The sequence below is a fragment of the Electrophorus electricus genome, chromosome 14 (assembly GCF_013358815.1).
Source record: "Electrophorus electricus isolate fEleEle1 chromosome 14, fEleEle1.pri, whole genome shotgun sequence".
Classification (NCBI taxonomy): domain Eukaryota; kingdom Metazoa; phylum Chordata; class Actinopteri; order Gymnotiformes; family Gymnotidae; genus Electrophorus; species Electrophorus electricus.
Window position 1 is genome coordinate 18164634 of NC_049548.1, and position 17500 is coordinate 18182133.

At 51.2% G+C, this 17500-nt stretch overlaps 1 protein-coding gene across 8 annotated transcripts in view; it reads left to right on the forward strand.

Annotated features, from left to right (window-relative positions):
- The window catches only part of raraa (retinoic acid receptor, alpha a), a 101367-nt gene that overhangs the window by 74466 nt on the left and 9401 nt on the right, over positions 1–17500 (forward strand). For 6 of the 8 annotated variants that reach the window (XM_035533671.1, XM_035533667.1, XM_035533666.1 and 3 more), the window contains 2 exons: positions 5038–5349; positions 16726–16874. The exons of 1 other annotated variant lie outside the window; for it this stretch is intronic. In XM_035533671.1, coding sequence (XP_035389564.1) covers positions 5038–5349; positions 16726–16874 — 461 coding nt within the window. The remainder of the gene's footprint in view (positions 1–5037; positions 5350–16725; positions 16875–17500) is intronic. One more of the 8 variants, XM_035533672.1, reaches the window with a different exon arrangement.

Consider the following 17500-nt stretch of genomic DNA (forward strand, 5'->3'; position numbering starts at 1 on the left):
CACTCTTTAAGCTGTGAGCGAAAGCCCCACTAAAGATTTAAGTAGAGTGTGCTGGCTCAGAGCTGGCTCCACACCACCCTGGCAGTGCCTGTGATTACACTCGGGGCTGTGGTCATAGTCAGGACAGGCCATAGTGGGGCCTGTGGTCTGAATCAGATTAGAGGGCCTATTACAATGGTAATTGTGATCACTATCACACTGTTCAGTTTAAAGCACTGTTTGAAAAGACCTTGATTAGAATGTTTGTGTTTGGGGGTGTGTGTGTGTGGGGGGGGGGGGTGTTACGCGTGTGTAGGGGGTTGGTAGAGAAATGTGGTGATTAGAAGTGAAACATCTCTGAATAAGGCAGACTCACAGATGACCAATCAGGACAAGGGACTACAGAATGTACGAACTGTAACAACACAACAGCTGTAACCTGTTGCCAGTTTAATCAGTTCACAGTTAAAGTACCAAACGGTTTAATCTCAGTCATTTCCATTTTCACAGATTTCTACAGTGTTTAGTTTCCAATGTCATTCTTTAATTTTCTCAAAATCTGCCGCAAAAGCATCGGTGAGACATACGAACCGATCTTTGTCGGGTGGAGAGTGTTTGCCACGCTCATATCCCTGCTAGGTGCTGCTCTAGCTCTCTGCCCGTCCCGGCGTCTGTCCCGTCCCGGCGTCTGTCCCGTCCCGGCGTCTGTCCCGTCCCGGCGTCTGTCCCGTCCCGGCGTCTGTCGTGCTGAGATGTGCTTCTCTTTCGTTGCAGCACCTTTCAGATGCAGATCAGACCTCCCTTGCTCTAATAAAGATAGCTGGAGGTTATCCGCCCACCTCCTGCCCCCAGCGCCGCTTCTGCCCCGCACCCGGCCCCCCCGGTGGGGCAGATAGTGAAGGTATTTGTGGCTGGCCTTTGTTTGCAGGGTGGTGGGGAAGCGGGGGCAGCTCTGAGCGTGAAGGAGCAGATCTGAGGATGGAGGGGCAGATCTGAGGGGCATGGCAGATTTAACATCTAACTCCTATTATACCCACGGGCACACACAAACACACACACACATAGAGCCTCTCTCTCTCTCACACACACACACACATGCTTACACACATATACTTTCTCTCTCACAAACACACATACCCACACAAAACACACACACAAATATATATATATATATGTATGTATATATGTGTGTGTGTGTGTGTGTGTGTGTGTGTGTGTGTGTGTGTGTGTGTCTCTCACACACTCTAACACAAAGACCCACATTTTCACGCTCTCACACAGAGACACACACACAAAGACATACAATCCCACACACTTAAACTCTCTCCCACATACACACAAACACTTACACTTAGACTAACACACATACATGTATAGACTCACACTAATACACTAACATGTATTCCCACTTACTCTCTCTCACATTGTTGCACGTGCACACACACACACACACACACACACACACACACTCTCTCTCCTAGACTTAGATAGACGTGCTCAAGCAGACACACACATATGCACACACATTCACACACACTTAAAGCTTGCTGTGACAGTTGATTAAAGGGCTAGACATCATTCATTGCAGTCAGTCACTTCCAGATATATAAAAACACTTCTACACTTACACACACACACACACACACACACACACACATTCAGGGAAGCTAACAACTGCGAACATTTTTTGTCTGCAGCAGTCCAGCCCCAGCTGTCTGGTCTTACACACACACACTCACACACACCTGGTGTTGCATAGAGGGCCTGGATCGGTGAGGTGTGGGCACGTTTCAAGTGTGGGTCGTGTAGGCGGGTAGGGGCCATGGGGGTGTTTCCGGCACAGAGCACAAACAGGAAATCCACTTAAAGTGTCCCCCCCCCCCCCCGCCGTAACACTCACCACGGAGCTTCTGAAAAGCCTGTTCAGAGCCACACAGCCAGGAAGGGAGCATGAGAGAGGCCAGGGTGGGGCATCTCTCCGGGGTGTCCCGGGGGGACCTGATTTCACAGAGGCTGTATTTTGTATGTGCTCTGGATCTGCTGGATGTGAGAAATGTGAGAGGCACAAAGAGCAGAATCTGCATAGCAGGACAGAGGAGCTATCACAGATGAAACTGTGTGTGTGTGTGTGTGTGTGTGTGTGTGTGTGGTGTCTCCTGGCAGGATTAGAACAGTTGTAGAGATGCTCTTCACCATAAACCATGTGAGCAAGAGTGGGCCTCATAAATACCTCTGTGTGCTGCACAGGACACTTTAAAGAGGCAATTACTCTCGCCCTTCTGACACACACACACAGAGCAGTGTCGACTGTCAAAGCACTTCTGTTGCAGCTCTTTCTGTTTAAGTCTCTGTGTGTGTGTGTGTGTGTGTGTGTGTGTGTGTGTATTTTATCTGACACATTACTTCTCCACTAGCAAAGCGAGGTCCTGATCCTTCGTCTCCTCACCGGTCTGGTTACCACCTCACCCAGCCGACGCTCAAGCCGACTGACTCCAGATCAGTGCTAAACTCTAAACGCCACCTCAGCCCCATGGTGCCGTATCGGGCACCCCACAGCCGGGGAAATCCATTCCTGGGGGACCGCGACAGTCTGAGGAACGCTCCCTGGACGAGTGTTATAAACATTCATAAACATAACCATCTGCTCTCACAAGGTCTTGGTAAAAAGTGTAACCAGATCAAATCAACAGGAATTAAAGACTACATAAACCTTCCGTAACTGTGGAAGTTTCAACTCCGCCATCACTCCACTGGCTACAAACTGACCTGATTTCTTAGTTCAGTTTCTCTGAGCGTGTCTTCTGCGCGGGGGTGTCAAGACGGGACGTGTAAACCCTCACACCCGCTCTGTTATGTCCACGAGCCCCAACGACGTTTTCCCGGGACGTAAATGGGAAAGGGGACCTGACGATTGCAGATGGGAAGCTTGTGGCGGGTTAGAAGTGGTTATAGCCTCTTGCGGCGTAAGAGGCCTGGCCTTTTCTTCTGTGACACTTCCTGGAAGGGGTGAGCTTTTACTGAGGTTGTAAAAATGGCTTCACACGCTTACAGCTCCTTTTTACAATTACCGCAATCAGCCTCACACATAAACTGCCTTTGAATCCTTTCTCTCTTGGACCCTGTGTGTGTGCGCATGTGTTTGTGTGTCCTGTCTGGTGTAGTAGTCCTTTACAAACACAGCGGTTTTGACACGTACACACACCTTTTCCAAGTCGTTATCGAGCATCTGAGACAAAGGTGTTAGAGACAGAAGAGGAGAGGAGGGGATGAGAGAAAGAGAGAGAGATACAGCTGAGGAATGTTAACTTTGTTATCTGAGATGAGCTTATCAGAGTGTAAACACACTGGAGTACTGTATTAACACACACACACACTACACAGCAGAGGGCTCGTCCTCTGCCCAAACTCACTGTCACTTCTGAGAGAGGAGGACACGGTTTGCACGCGGACACAAAGGATCCCTCCCAGCCTGAGCACAGTTCATGGAAAGCTCGCCTGCGTTTCAGCGACTCTGACCATAAACCTGCAGAGATTCGCCTCCTGCGTCACCTTAGATCGTGACCACAGCCGAACGCTGTGTCCTACCATCACACAGGCTGGTTCACACCATATTCCATAAACACCGGCTCGTTTTAGCCAAAGTAACGAACAGATTTGGTTAGGATGGATGGCTGGATGGATGGATGGATGGATGGCTGGATGGATAGATGACTGGATGGATGGAATGACTTTAGATAGCCACTTTTCTGTTTACACTTTACTACAGCCTGCAGATCTGCTGCTTATCGCAGAGTACCGCGTCTTTATGGTGACGGCGGCGATGTCGCACTTGCGGGTTGTGCGTCGTCCAGCTGCGCTCGGAGACCGAGCGAGCGAGCGAGCGAGCGCGCGCGCGCCCGCGACCCCGACGCGAGGCCGCCGCCGCCTCTCGCGCCGCTGCGCAGCCGCGGGGAAGCCCTCCGCGCGGTGCGGGATTAGCCGAGCGAGGGAACCGGGTCACCGGGAGGTGAGCTGCCCGCTTCCACGGGTTCAGGCAAAGTTCAGCCGCATGGCATTAGGCAAATGAGAGAAAAGAGAAGTTGAGCGATGAGAGAAGCGGGCGAGAGGGGGGGCAAATTAGCTTAAGAAGGAGGCGCTCGGGGGGGGAGGGAGGCAGAGAGACACTCTTGTTCTCGCGCATTTTGGGGAACTTTTAAAAGTCGACGCAACTTCGGTCGCAGACGCATTAGGAAAAAAAAGGGGAAAAAAAGGAGGAGGAGGAGCGACGACAGCGCGAGCGAGCGATAGAGAGCGCGAGACACGGCGGTAGGTGGGGCCCCGGGGCTCAGCTGCTCGCGCTCGTCACTCTCCTAGAAGCGCGAGAGCGACGGCAGCCCCGAGCTCGGTTCCCCCTCCCGCGCGCGCAGGACGTAAACACGGTGGAGCAAAATAAAGAAGACTGTGTGTTTGGTTTTTTTTAAATAATAATAATATATATCAAGGCGTGAAAAACAAGATCGGCACGTTGCGCTCCTAAAGCTGCAACAGAAGCGCGATCTTTACCGACGCTTGTGAAGGTTTGACCGAAGAGAGAGCGAGAGAGAGAGAGGGGCACGGGACGATCCTTCACCTCCGCGGGGTGCAGACGGGATCTCCGGTCCAGGATTGCACCCGCAGGAAAGTCCTGCTCCGCCGGGACGCGTTTGCGCGACCCGGCGGCTGTTATTCTGCGTTTTCGCTTTGCCAGCTCAGGCTTTTCTGGATCCGTACTTCTGGACCGAGGGGCGTTCGCTCGCTCTGCAAGCCGGATCCGCCGACACGCCGTCCGCTTTCCCCCGAGCGCAGACCGCGTCGCTGGATACGCTTGACGGATATCTGCACGAAGCGTGCGCCATGCACGCGTGTCCATCGCATCGCCGGAGTCTTGGATTGATCGGTTCCTAGTTTTGGTTTTTTTTTGTTTTTGTTTTTGTTTTTTTGCAGAGTGTGGAGTTCAGCCCCAGCGTTTCGGATTTCGTGTGTGTGTGTGTGTGTGTGTGTGTGTGTGTGTGTGTGTGTGTGTGTGTGTGTGTTCTCAAGTTCGCGACGGGAGCGCTCAAGCGAGGCTCTTTGATGAGCGGTCCGTTCGTTCTACGGCTGCGTCGCGACGAGCGCACTCGCCTTCCCCGCCGAGCAAGGGACCGGCGCTCTTCCGACCCCTGGCCACGCGAACTCTCCGGATGATGTACGAGGGCGTGGACGTGGCGGGTCTGAACCCCAGCCCTTTCCTGATGATGGATTACTACAGCCAGAGCCGGGCGTGTCTCCTCCCGGAGAAGGGGCTCGTACCCGGGCCGGCGCATCCGTACGGAGCATCCATCAGGAACCAGCACTGGACTGGCTCGAATCACTGTGAGTGGTGCTCACATCCGTGACCGCGGCTTGATCCGTCCGTTTCGCGCTCTTCTGCACGGGCCACTGTTGCTACTCCTCTGCCACAGAACGTGTGTGATTTCACCTATTTATGCCTGCGTATTCTTGTTTGGCTTTTTTTTGTTTTGTTTTGGTAATGCTGGTTTTTACACTTCGACCTGATTCCGCAGACGGCGGTGTCTCGGATTTCATCCCCCGCCACCGGCACCGTTTCCCTTATTTCAGCTCTTTCAAAAGTCTCCGCCGCGAACAACACCAGCGCACGCGCCGACATTTCTGCCCGAGCAGTTGCCCCACTTTCACGCGCGCGGCAGAAGCTCCCGTCGCGCCCGCTACGTGGCCTACGACAGTTTTGTTTCTAATATTAAAATGAGGAGAAAAAACACACACACACACACACATTACGGCTGCATACAAAACCCGATCGCCGCACGCGTGTCGGCCGTTACACGTGCAACACTGAAACACTTCGCTGTCACGCGTGCACAGCCCGATTTCGTCGGATGGCATCGGATCAGCCACATTCGTTGGCACGGAATGAATCCATACAAAACGTGACCATTACGAATGGACGCGGGTCTGCCACTGTTGCTGTCGGTGTTTCCCAAGGGTGGACGCGCCCGAAAAGTAGGGCGTGAGTAGTCAGCAGCGTGACATACTTTCGGAGACGACCGCGCCGCCGGCGTCTGCGGAGATCAGACACGCTCGTCGCGTTGTCGTTCTCGGCCTTGGCTCGCCTCGCTAGCTCTGTTACCCGTGCAGACGGACGCCCGAGCGGTTCTCTCCGCGTTTTTGGTTCGTCACCTGAGTGGCTGCCGGAGGAATGGTTGCAGACAGTGGAGAGGTGCAAAGGTGAGAGGTGATCCGGCGGAAGCGTGCGGGAAAGCCCATGCGCAAAACCTTTCCGGAATCGTGTAGTTTGTCGTGCGCTTTGTTTTGCTCGCACACTAGCCAATATTATTAAAGCATAAAAGCCCAGAATTTTAGAATTATTTGACATGCCTGTGAACACTGGAGTTCACAGTGAAATACCCAAAGCTTTACTTCGCCCAAGGTCATAGTGTGGAGTCCCTCAGAGTGTTTTTATGTAAGAAGCCTTTTCTGCTTCTGTAACCGCACCTGGTTGGCCTTAACAACGGCCGGCTGCTTGCGTAAGACTGCTTTGAAGTCCTGGCTGAATGCGCAGTTTTACGCCTGGTGCACTTTCACCCCTCCAGCGCTGGCCTTCACGGCTAATTTAGGGCGAGGGTCGGGTGTTGTACAGTCAGACTGTGTGAGGGGAGGGGGTGGGAGATAGTTGGGATTCCTCACGGTGACCCCCAGCTTTCATCAGCCAATCGGTTTTTGTGACCCTGCATCCTTTGTAGACATGACCTCGCGAGGATCACATTGCTACGGGCATCAAGAACGTGGCCCATGTGTGCGTGACAGGTAGCCCAGGCTTAAACAGGAACTTGAACCTGCGCTTGCGTTGTGCCGTGGGGGCGTTGCGGCATTCTGTTAGGAGGCACTGTCTGCCTGGCGTGTGGAGATGTAGCCGGGCAGTTCTCAGCCACCGTCAACAGGGATCAAAGGCGCTTGATCTCCGTTAGCCGCCATTTCTTGGTCCTGACACAGGCTTCCCCTTAAGAGACTACACACACCCAGGTCATGTAGGACACTGATATATACACACACATACTCAATCTCTCTCTCTCTCTCTCTCTCTCTCTCTCTCTCTCTCTCACACACACACACAATCATTCATTTAATATGCACTCACTTCACATCCCCAAACTTATACATTATACATTTCACTGTCTCTCCTCAGTGTGTGTGTATGTGTATTAATCTGTGTGTGTGTGTGTGTTTTATCTGAGAATTTGCTGTTGCTTGCTGTTAAATGCAGAAGTCCTCACTGGCAAACAACCTCTACAGTTGGCCTTTACTGTTTTTTGTGTTAAGGACCATTTCATTGTGTGTGTGTGTGGTTGTGTGTGTCGGCTTCTCGGAAGGAAGTTCTAGGCTGCTGGTGATGTGTTAACTGGTGTGGTATTCCATAGTGTGTCTTTGTGTGAGTGTGTGCACGTGTGTTTGGTTGCAGAGAGCGTAGCAAAACTTCCAGTGACTGTGTACACTACTTTAAACCAGTCACTGCTGCTGTTGTGTGTGTGTGTGTGTGTGTGTGTGTGTGTGTGTGTGTGTGTGTGTGTGTGTGTGCTGTCAGCTGTACTCTGAAGGCTAACGGCACACTCAGCTCTTATCCCATTCCAACAGCCGTGTGTGTGTGTGTGTATTTGGCTTTATATCAGTAGATGGGCAGGTTTTTAGAGCTACAGTAAGCACTTGTCCCAGCTTAATATAGCTGTATAATGGGAACCCAACATTTATCACACAGCGATCAGATCTAAACATATCCAAACTGTGTTTAAGAGTGATTTAGTTGTTTTTGTTAATGTGTAAGCTGTTATTCTTTTTTGTTCATTCTGGTTCACTAAACCAGTGCCGGACTGTAAATCCTGTAATTCTTCTCATTTCCACTAAATATACTAGATAAGTTAGATGCTGGGATACAGTACAATACTTAATTGTCCGATGTTAGAAATGTTCTGTGTGTGTTAAGTGAAAAGCAAAGCAACATGTCAAACCTACACAATAACCCTTTTATGCGTCTTCAGTTTTTCCCCGTGACGTTCCAGCAGTTTTATTCTGGGATGATACTGTGTGTGTGATCCCTAGCTGGAGTCATGCTAGCCAGGACCGCACCTGGTAACGTTCCCAGAAACGTTCTGTGCAGATTTCTTCGGAGCCCGGAGTGCTGCAGGCGTTTTATGACCCGTTTTGTGCGCGACTCGCTTTAGGTGGGCAGATCACGAAAGCATGCCAAAGGAGAACTTGGAGCGGCAGTGTAGAATGTTCCGGCTTTCCGTGACCGTCGCGTCAGGGAAGGGGCCGCCTGGGACACTCTTACGGGAAAATGCCACGAATGTAAAGACAGGAGTCCTCCAGCACTCCTGGGAAAGTCGGGAAAGGTGACCCATATGAAAAGTCCAAATGACACAGTAGCGAACATGACGGCGACGGCGTATTCGCAGTATACGCACAGATCTGTGGGTTTAAATTTCCCTGCTGACAAATGGTTGTTCAGCATGGCGTGTTCCACTGGTCCAAATACCAAACACACAGCTGCCGACGGAGCTGGTCTACACACCAGCTCCTGCGTGCTTAATTACAAGTGCTGTCATTCACGTTTATGAATGATTCTGTCTACAGCAGCTGTGTGTGTGTGTGTGTGTGTGTGTGTGTGTGTGTGTGTGTGTGTGTGGGTGGGTGTGTGGGTGGGTGGCATTAAAGGTTAGCGGAGTTCATGACAAGTTCCCTATAAGTGCTCAGGAAGCAGCAGGGAGACGTTTTGGCCCCGTTCGTCCATCAGTCATTGTTAGCCCCGCCCCCATGCAGCTAAACTCCGCCCCTCCTGCCTTTGTTCTCTACATCATGATGTCACGATTCCAAGGTTATTGGGAGCAGACAGGTGACTCCCTGCTGACTCCGTGTTGGCTTAGAATAGTGCAGAGTTGTGTGGGCGTGTGAGCTCGGACCACAGGTTGTCCTTGTTCCACAGTCTGGCCTGCTCCTTTTTTTTCCTGACACATCCCTCACATTCTCTCAGTCGCACACGCACACACACACACACACACACACACACGTGCTTCCCGGGTGTCTAGAACCTTTTTGTTCGGTGCTGTTATGAGGAGGTGGCGTGAGACATGCTGTGTGAGTGACTCCCGCTGTAGTGCCATCATTCCATCCACCTGTCGGTCGACACGCTCCGCCTGTGTCTCTTCCTAGTCTCCATTCCCTCGTTTCTCTGCATCGGCGTGTCTGTAGGCAGTACCCTTCATCTGCAGTCCCGCGCCTCCAACGTGAATTATTTATTATTCTCCCTCTCTCTCTCTCTCTCTCTCTCTCTCTCTCTCTCTCTCTCTCTCTCTCTCTCTCTCTCTCTCTCCCTCTCGCGCTCACCGCGTAACCGTTGTTTTCCCGCTGAGTGTAACCGTTCCAATAAAACCGTGTGAAATTCCTCATCGTCCTCACCCAGCGCGAGAGGGCGCGAGACGCGGACGGGCTCGCGAGATGAGACGGAGCAGAGCTCCGAGCTCCAGTAGCGGGGAGGGGTGGGTCCCCCTGGAGTAGCTATGACTCGTTCTCTGCTCTTCATCCTCTCCTCTCGTTTGTCTCTCTCCCTCTTTCTGTTCCTTTCTTCTCCTTTTTGAGGGGAGCCGGATGGACAGCAGGATGGATGGAAGAGACTTCGTTTGTGTGTGTGTGTGTGTGTGTGTGTGTGTGTGTGTGGTGGCGGTGGTGTATTTTTATGTGGCATGGGACTTGCCTGACATGGGTGAATGAGGCGGGCAGCACCAGGGTTTCTGGGTAAAATGAGTGTGACGGACCATGCGAGGGATCACTGCTCCTGGAAGACAAACCAATTTAACCACACTGTGGGATATTTACATGGGGTGTGTGTGTGGGAGAGAGAGTGTGTGTGTACCAAAACAGTACTATGAACCCCATGTTACCAACTAGTCTGGCCATATCTGTAAGTACGTAAGAAGGTCAGTATGTAGTTTGAAAGTGTGTTGTTTATTCATTTCGCTGTATCTCATTATATTACGTTTCTCTCACATTATATGATATTTATTAACGGTGCGTGTAACAAGCCAGGAGGTGGTACATATCGTTTACAAGCCGTTTCCCTGCTCGGGGTGCTCCCGTCTGCCAAACACTCTCCCCACATGCGGGGCAGGTAAACTCCTGTGCTGACAGAGCAGGTTTACAGAGAGAAAGCAGTGCTGATGTTGGGTCACTACAAATGTGGCGATGAGACATGTGCAACTCTGTGGGCAGTGGGATCAGTGGGTGTGGCTGGATGTGGGTGTGGCTCGGTGTGGACGTGGCTCGGTGTGGGCGTAATAGAAAGATAGATGTCCTCTCTCTAATCTCTTGAGTATATGTATGGTGGGCGTGCTTTCAGGGGAAAGCACGCACACACACACACACACACACACACACACACACACACACACACACACACACACACACACACACACACACACACGGCATTGTTCCACAAATAACTTTAGAAATGGAGCAGGGGTGGACATGCCCCAAGAATAGTCGTAACCATGTGTGACTGCGTGCGTGCGTGCATGTGTATACGTGTTTGAGAGAGAGAGGCATGTAACTGTGTGTAAGTGTGTGTGAGTTTGTGTGGGTGTGTGTGGGTGTCTCTAATATCATCTTGGGTGGAAAAGAAAGCCTGTGTGTATCAGAGGGTGTGTGTGCGTGCGTGTGTGCGTGCGTGCGTGTGTGTGTGCACGTGTGTGTGTGCGTGCGTGTGTGTGTGCACGTGTGTGTGTGTGTGCACGTGTGTGCGTGCGTGTGTGTGTGCACGTGTGTGTGCGTGTGTGTGTGTGTGAATATGGACCATTGTTTGGTTGAGGGGTTTTCCCTGAGCTGCTGTCACGACCTGGATCTAATGTGATTGAGGAGAAGTGCTTAGTTACAGGAATGTGTGTGCGCGCGCGCGCGTGTGTGTGTGTGTGTGTGTGTGTGTGTGTGTGTGTGCGCGCACGCGTGTGTGTGTGTGTGTGTGTGTGTGCGTGTGTAAGCGCACGCGTGTGTAAGCGCGCGCGTGTGTGTGATAATGTTACTGGCCTGAAATTAATGTACAAAGCATTTGTGTGTGTTTGTGTACATGCCTGTGCATATGTGCATGCATGTGTGTATGTGGGTCCATGTGTATGTGTCTCTACGTGTCTCTCTCTCTCTCTCTCACACACACACACACACACACACACACACACACACACTCCCCGTTCTGCTTGGCTATGGGTTAATGACAGTGAATAGTCCTGGTACTGATAGTGACGTCAGTGTCTGTTAGCACACTGACAGTGATCTGACATTACCCATGAGAGGAGTCCTACAAGAATGGCCTGATATCAGAGGATGGAGTTACACACACACACACACACACACACACACACACGTCTTCACTAAGACCTGCTATTTTCTTACCCGATTTTCATGTCTTTTTTTCGCTCTCTCTCTCTCTCTCTCTCTCTCTCTCTCTGTCTCTCTTCTTTAACCTAATAAACTGATCTGTGTGTTAGAGTAGGAGAACACTACCCAGGGCTGTTTGAGTTCACTCCACAGGGCAGCAACTCACTAGGCTCTCAGTCTGCATTTTGGTGGGTATTATTCATAGTGTGTGTATGTGTGTGTGTGTGTGTGTGTGTGTGTGTGTGTGTGTGTACACAATCAATACTGCCATTAAATATCTACCGTTGTGTCTTACAGCTTTGTTGTTATAATGTCCTCAAACAGTTTTCCCCCTTTAACCTGGAACTCCCCCCTCACGCGCCCCTGTTCAGTGGGCGGATTACGGACTGCTCCGTTGGAACGTCATGTGCCAAGGTAAAGCCACACGACTGCAGTGTGGAAGACTCTGTGAAGTGGCACATAAATGGAAAGTTTCAATTAGGTGTTGGAGGAGCAAACACCTCAGCCTTGCTCACGCCCGCGGTCTAGGGTTGTGAAGTTTTGCCCCTCAGTCTCTTTCACATAGCAGTCATGCTTAAATGACCCTCATTCACGTTTGCTGACATAGAAAGCGCAGAGCAGTACAACGTGGGGTTTGGTTGAACTTTAGTAACCTTTTGGACCAAGTTCGGCTGCTCCGTCAGTCAGAGACGAGACCTCGCAATCACACAGTAACGTGTGTGTGTGTGTGTGTGTGTGTGTGTGTGTGTGTGTGTGTGTGAGTGTGTGTTCTCTTGGTTTACTGACCTTTGATTTAATTGATCTTTGATTTGGCCATTTACGTTAATGAGTCACAGTGAGAGTAAGGTTTCTGTCTGCCGAGAGAGAGAGAGAGAGAGAGAGAGAGAGAGAGAGGGTGTGTGTGTGTGTTTTGTTTTTTTTTCTTGGTCCAGATGACTGTACTTTCTTTGTATGTGTGTAAGAGTCCCAAGGGGCCAGTTTGAAGCCCATAGATCACTGCCGGAAATGAGCGTCTGCTGGAGAGATTCTCTGATCCACAGAGACCAACACGGACATCAAGATTTGGATGCATTTGGGGTTGATAGGAAATGTAGTGCAGATGTTTTTCCCAAGAGAAAATGGAGTGAGAGGAAGAAAGTGTCAAAAAGAGAGACAGAACTCCGTGTGTGTGTGTGTGTGTGTGTGTGTGTGTGTGTGTGTGTGTGTGTGTGCTGACCAGCCCACAAATGAGGTCAGAGAAGCCATAACAGCTATGGTCAGGATCAGCAATGCAGGGGTCCAAACACCACACAGGTGGGGAAAAAATGGCTTCGTGCAACAGAAAAAAAAATGCACAAAGAGAGAAAAGAAAATAGCAGGTCTTAGTGAAGATTCTCTGTGTGTGTGTGTGTGTGTGTGTGTGTGTGTGTGTGTCTGATGGAGAGAGAGAGAGAGAAAGAGAGAGAGAGAATATCCTGGAGTGGTGATAAGTCCCCCACTTCCAGAGCTGCGACCTGCCTCACTGACCAGCAGCCCAGCCCTGGAGGTGCCCTCCCCACCGGGCCTCGGGCCTTAGTCATGTTCCTGCTGTTTTCTGGGGCTTAAACACATCTTTGTGTTTGTGTTGTGTGTTTAAAAGTAAGAGCATGAGTGAGACTTATTGGATTAGGCTGATCAGTGTCTGTTAAGCAGGCTGATGTTGGAGAGCCATCTGGAGAAATGTTGCTAGTATAATTGTTAAAGGAATTGTTAGTGTAACTGTTTTGTGTTTTTAGATCGGACTCTGCTGCTTCTGTTTGCTTTAGCCTACACATTTAGCGACTAATTTTGTTGGCATGCAACCAATAATTATTCAGTCATTCGCAGTCATTTTTCATTTCAGTTTCTCAAGCCAATCACCTTGTTGATGCTTATTAGGTACTAGGTCCCCATTGGCCCTGTGTGTGATACTACTGAATATTCATAACCTGCACAAAATCTTTTAAATGATAGGTATTTGATGATGAGCATGTTACATGTGTGGACTACTGTGTCATTATTGGCAAACTAACAATTGTTGATTCTGTTGAAAGTCCTGTTTGTCCCGGCAGCCACGGCAACCCAGCCGGTGTGGGCGGCGTCAGTCTGCGGGGAACTCCGCCTCCTTTTTCCCAGCCGCCGCTGCGCCGTGGGTGACCCAGTTTGGGCGACACAGACATCTTCTTAGAAACGGCGACGCGGTGGGAGACACCGATAGCTCGCTCGGCCCCACTGCTGCGCTTTGGGCTCGCCGACAGCATCCTGCAGCCTGGATACAGATCCCGTTTCTAGGGTTATATTATGGTAAACGTTGTCCAGGGTTGCTATGGTTACGGCGGATGTGTTTTAATGATTTGATACAACGTGACAAGAACATTCCAACTTTGGTTGCAGATACGTTTTCACAGCCAGGGACTATAGATTACATTCTGACTGGATGTACCGAAAAGTCAGGTGTGTGTGTGTGTGTGTGTGTGTGTGCGCGCCAGCCAGACCCGCAGACAGACTAACAGGAGGTGTGTGTAGGCAGGGGGTGGGATAATCCTTTGTCTACCAACAGGCGTGTATACACCATCAGACAGTGAAAGTGAAAGAGTGTTATGCTCGCACACACGGAGAGAGTGAAAGAAAGCAGACAGTGACACGCCCGCCCCCTCTGCGACACACGCGACCTGTGACACCGGTCCCCTCTCCAGGGACTTGGCGGGCCGTGTGGTGTAGCTGCGCGCGTTAGGACTAACGAATCCCCGTCAGGCCACGCCACGAAACCTTTCAAAAAGTGGCGCGAAGCAATGAAAGCTGTTGCATGACTCAAAACATCTTTTTAATAGCTTCTGTGCCCCTGACAAACTTGACAGGGATATCAATCGCGTTTTCTGTCGTGAAATTTAAGCAAACGCCAAGCGTTGCCTGGAGACAGCACCGAAGACGCGGCCAGGGCCCGAACGTCTCCACGAGCTGAGTTTCTCCACAAATTAGGCATTGCACTCACGGCGCGTGAGTCTCAGGGGCTGGAGAGTCTCTGTGGGAGTCCCGGTTGGCGCGTACCGGTGGAACGTTTCCTTCCCAGTAACAAAGTTCTATTTTTAAAAGGGAGCACTCAGCAGAGACGCTCGTGGTCGTCCTCGCGGGCCTCCGTCCCGCGCGAGTTCATCCCGCGCGTCCTCGTGAGCTTCGAAGCCCTCCACCTCTTTAAGCATGGCGTCATGAAGTGGGTTGCAGCCGTGTGTGTGAGCGTGTGTGCGCGCACGCACGCGGGCGTTTGGGTGCACGTGGGACGGCCGTCCCTGTTAAACAGCCTGGTCAAGGCTCGTGTTGTTTGGGGACGTCGTGTCTCTCCACTACAAGGGTGCTGTGTTGGCTCGACGCGCCGTGTGTGGCTGTCTGGAAGGCCGTGTATAATCTAATAGTCTTGCAGGACTCAGACGCGGGTGTGTGACTGTGGGTGTGTGTGTGTCGCACAGAGCAGAAAGCAGACCTTTGCCACAGGGCTCGTCTCTGTCCTGCTAACACACTTAAGATGGAGCTAACCAGCTCAAATCAGATTAAGCCCTCCGACGCCCACCGACCCTACAAGGCCTCACTGCCCAACCCCTGGGCCGCCCCCAGCACGCTGTAATGAGACGTAAGTGAACCCGGACCCAGACCTGAACCCAGGGTCAGACCCAGCGAGACAGCTCAGGACGGACAGACAGAGAAGCTGAAACAGAACCTCGCCGTCTGCTTGGCAGTAAGAATGAAATGTGTCTGTCAGTGACAGGCTAGCAGACAGGGAGGGCACAAGGAAACCAGAGTTTATTATGGATTCATGGACTGTGTGTGTGTGTGTGTGTGTGTGTGTGTGTGTTTAAAGGGTGGGGTGAGCACAACCTCTCTCTGTATGAAAGAAACACGGGGGCTACTTTAATTTGAATGTAGTCAGTTTTAATCAGTATTGTCGTACAATAGATGGAGAAAACTGTTCTTTCTCCTGAGTGCGTCTCCCACTCTGGGGGAGATGCCGTTATTGACGGCACAGGTAGCACTGCAGAGTTCATACGGTCTTAGTGAACGTCATACATTGTAACAGTCAGTGTAAAAATAGCAAAAGAAACAGCCATAGAACAACCTTCTCTTCCCCTCCCTGATCAATGTTATAGCCTTAAATCATAACGCTAGGGTTAGCACTGCGTTTGGGCCACTTGGCGCCCCCTACAGTTTTACTGAGTCTTTGCAACCCTGTAATAGCATTTAGAGACCCTTTGAACGCACGCGCACACACACATACACACACACACACACAAACACATTTTTATTAGATTAGATTCTAAACATGTGTGGAACCTGTCTTAATATTTGTTTGGCTTTTGTACTTGTATACATGTTTGTTTCTGGGTAATGGAGATTGTGTGTGTGTGTGTGTGTGTGTGTGTGTGAGTGTGTGTGTAAGACGTGACTGATGGGGTTGGCTGCAGCAGTGTGTAAATAAGAGATCTAAATATAACTCTCAAGCTCTGCTGTCCTTCACTGCAGCTGAAACGCACATAAACACACACTGCCACACATTCACGCACACCATGTGGCCAAACCCAGAGAAGTGACTGTCACACCCTCGCCCGTCCTCGCGCACAGGCACAGATGTTCCGCTCGCGCACACTGCGTGAGGGTGCGTGAGGGTCACGTTCCCCTCCGGCGCCGTGATCCTCGTCCTCCACCTCCTCCTCCTCGGCGCTCTCGCTCCTGCTGTCCAGCCCCATGCTGCAAACTTCTGTTTTTGACCCTTCCGGGCCACCGTCCGCGTCGTGGATTCAGTGGTCCGGTTTCCCCGGTCCTGTTTGTGCCATTCCATGTCTGCAACCCCCTCCCATGGTGTGGGCAACAGTCCATACCGTGGAACCCATCTGCACGCTGCGGAGGGGTTTTTGTTGTTGTTGTTGTTTTTGTTTTTTGTCCACATCCTGAAGTTGTTCTGTTTTTCCTGTGAAAACGAGCTCGTTTGGAGCCACGGTGTCGGTCAGTGCTAGCAGGCTCCCTGTCCCAGCCGTGTCTACCGCGGGGACACCAGCAGGTGGCGCCGTCGGCCTTGGCTGAGGGGAGCCTGAGCCTCACTGCAGATGCCTGTCTGGTCTTTTCAGCGCGAGGCAGTTAATTTCCGCCGTCTGTGTTGGTAAGGGCAGGGATTGAAGCAGGCGGATAAATACCTAGAAGAGCGTTGCGTTCTGGCTCCTCTCTCTCGTGTGGCGGTACGTTCTGGCTTCTCAGAATAATGGCTGAAGGGTTTTGGAATGTTGTACTAAGGATTCCCGTCTCTCCCTGTCTACCCCTTCGTCTCCCCAGCCGTGGAGACACAGAGTACAAGTTCAGAGGAGATCGTTCCGAGTCCCCCCTCACCACCACCTCCTCCACGCGTGTACAAGCCCTGCTTCGTCTGCCAGGACAAGTCGTCGGGTTACCACTACGGCGTCAGCGCGTGTGAGGGTTGCAAGGTGGGATACAGATACATACGCGCACTCGCACACGCACATTCTCTCTCTCTCTCCTCCTCCTCTCTCACTTTCTTCACCGGAAGAACATTCTTGCGCAAAGCCATTTTGTTCCTCCTGTGTCGTGTTTGGACCCCTGCATTGCTGATTCTGATCACAGCAACATTTCCATGCCATTATGGAATGCCCTTGTGGGCTGTTCAGCCGCACTGTGGCACACGCGCACACACACACACACACACACACTCATATTCTGTGCTGTCACGGCTCCTCTGACCTCGTTTGTGGGTTGGTGAGCCTCCCTTTCACACTGGCAGTGAGATCAGCTACACCTACACCAGCCCTGTCCATCACAGGTGAGCGGAGACAACGCCAACCACTTCTAGAAAGAGAGACACATGGGGGGGGGTTGTTTACACGTTGTGATTTGTGTACGTTACTTCTGTTTTCTATTTAAATGCTTCGGCAGTTAATTTGCCAGTAAAGCTCATTATAAATTGACACTGAAAATTGAGAGAGAGAGAGAGAGAGAGAGAGAGAGAGACATGGAAAAGACAGAGTGAGGCATAGAGAAAGAGATGTAGGGAGAGACAGAGAGAAAGAGAGATGTAAAGAGAGAGCTGTAGAAC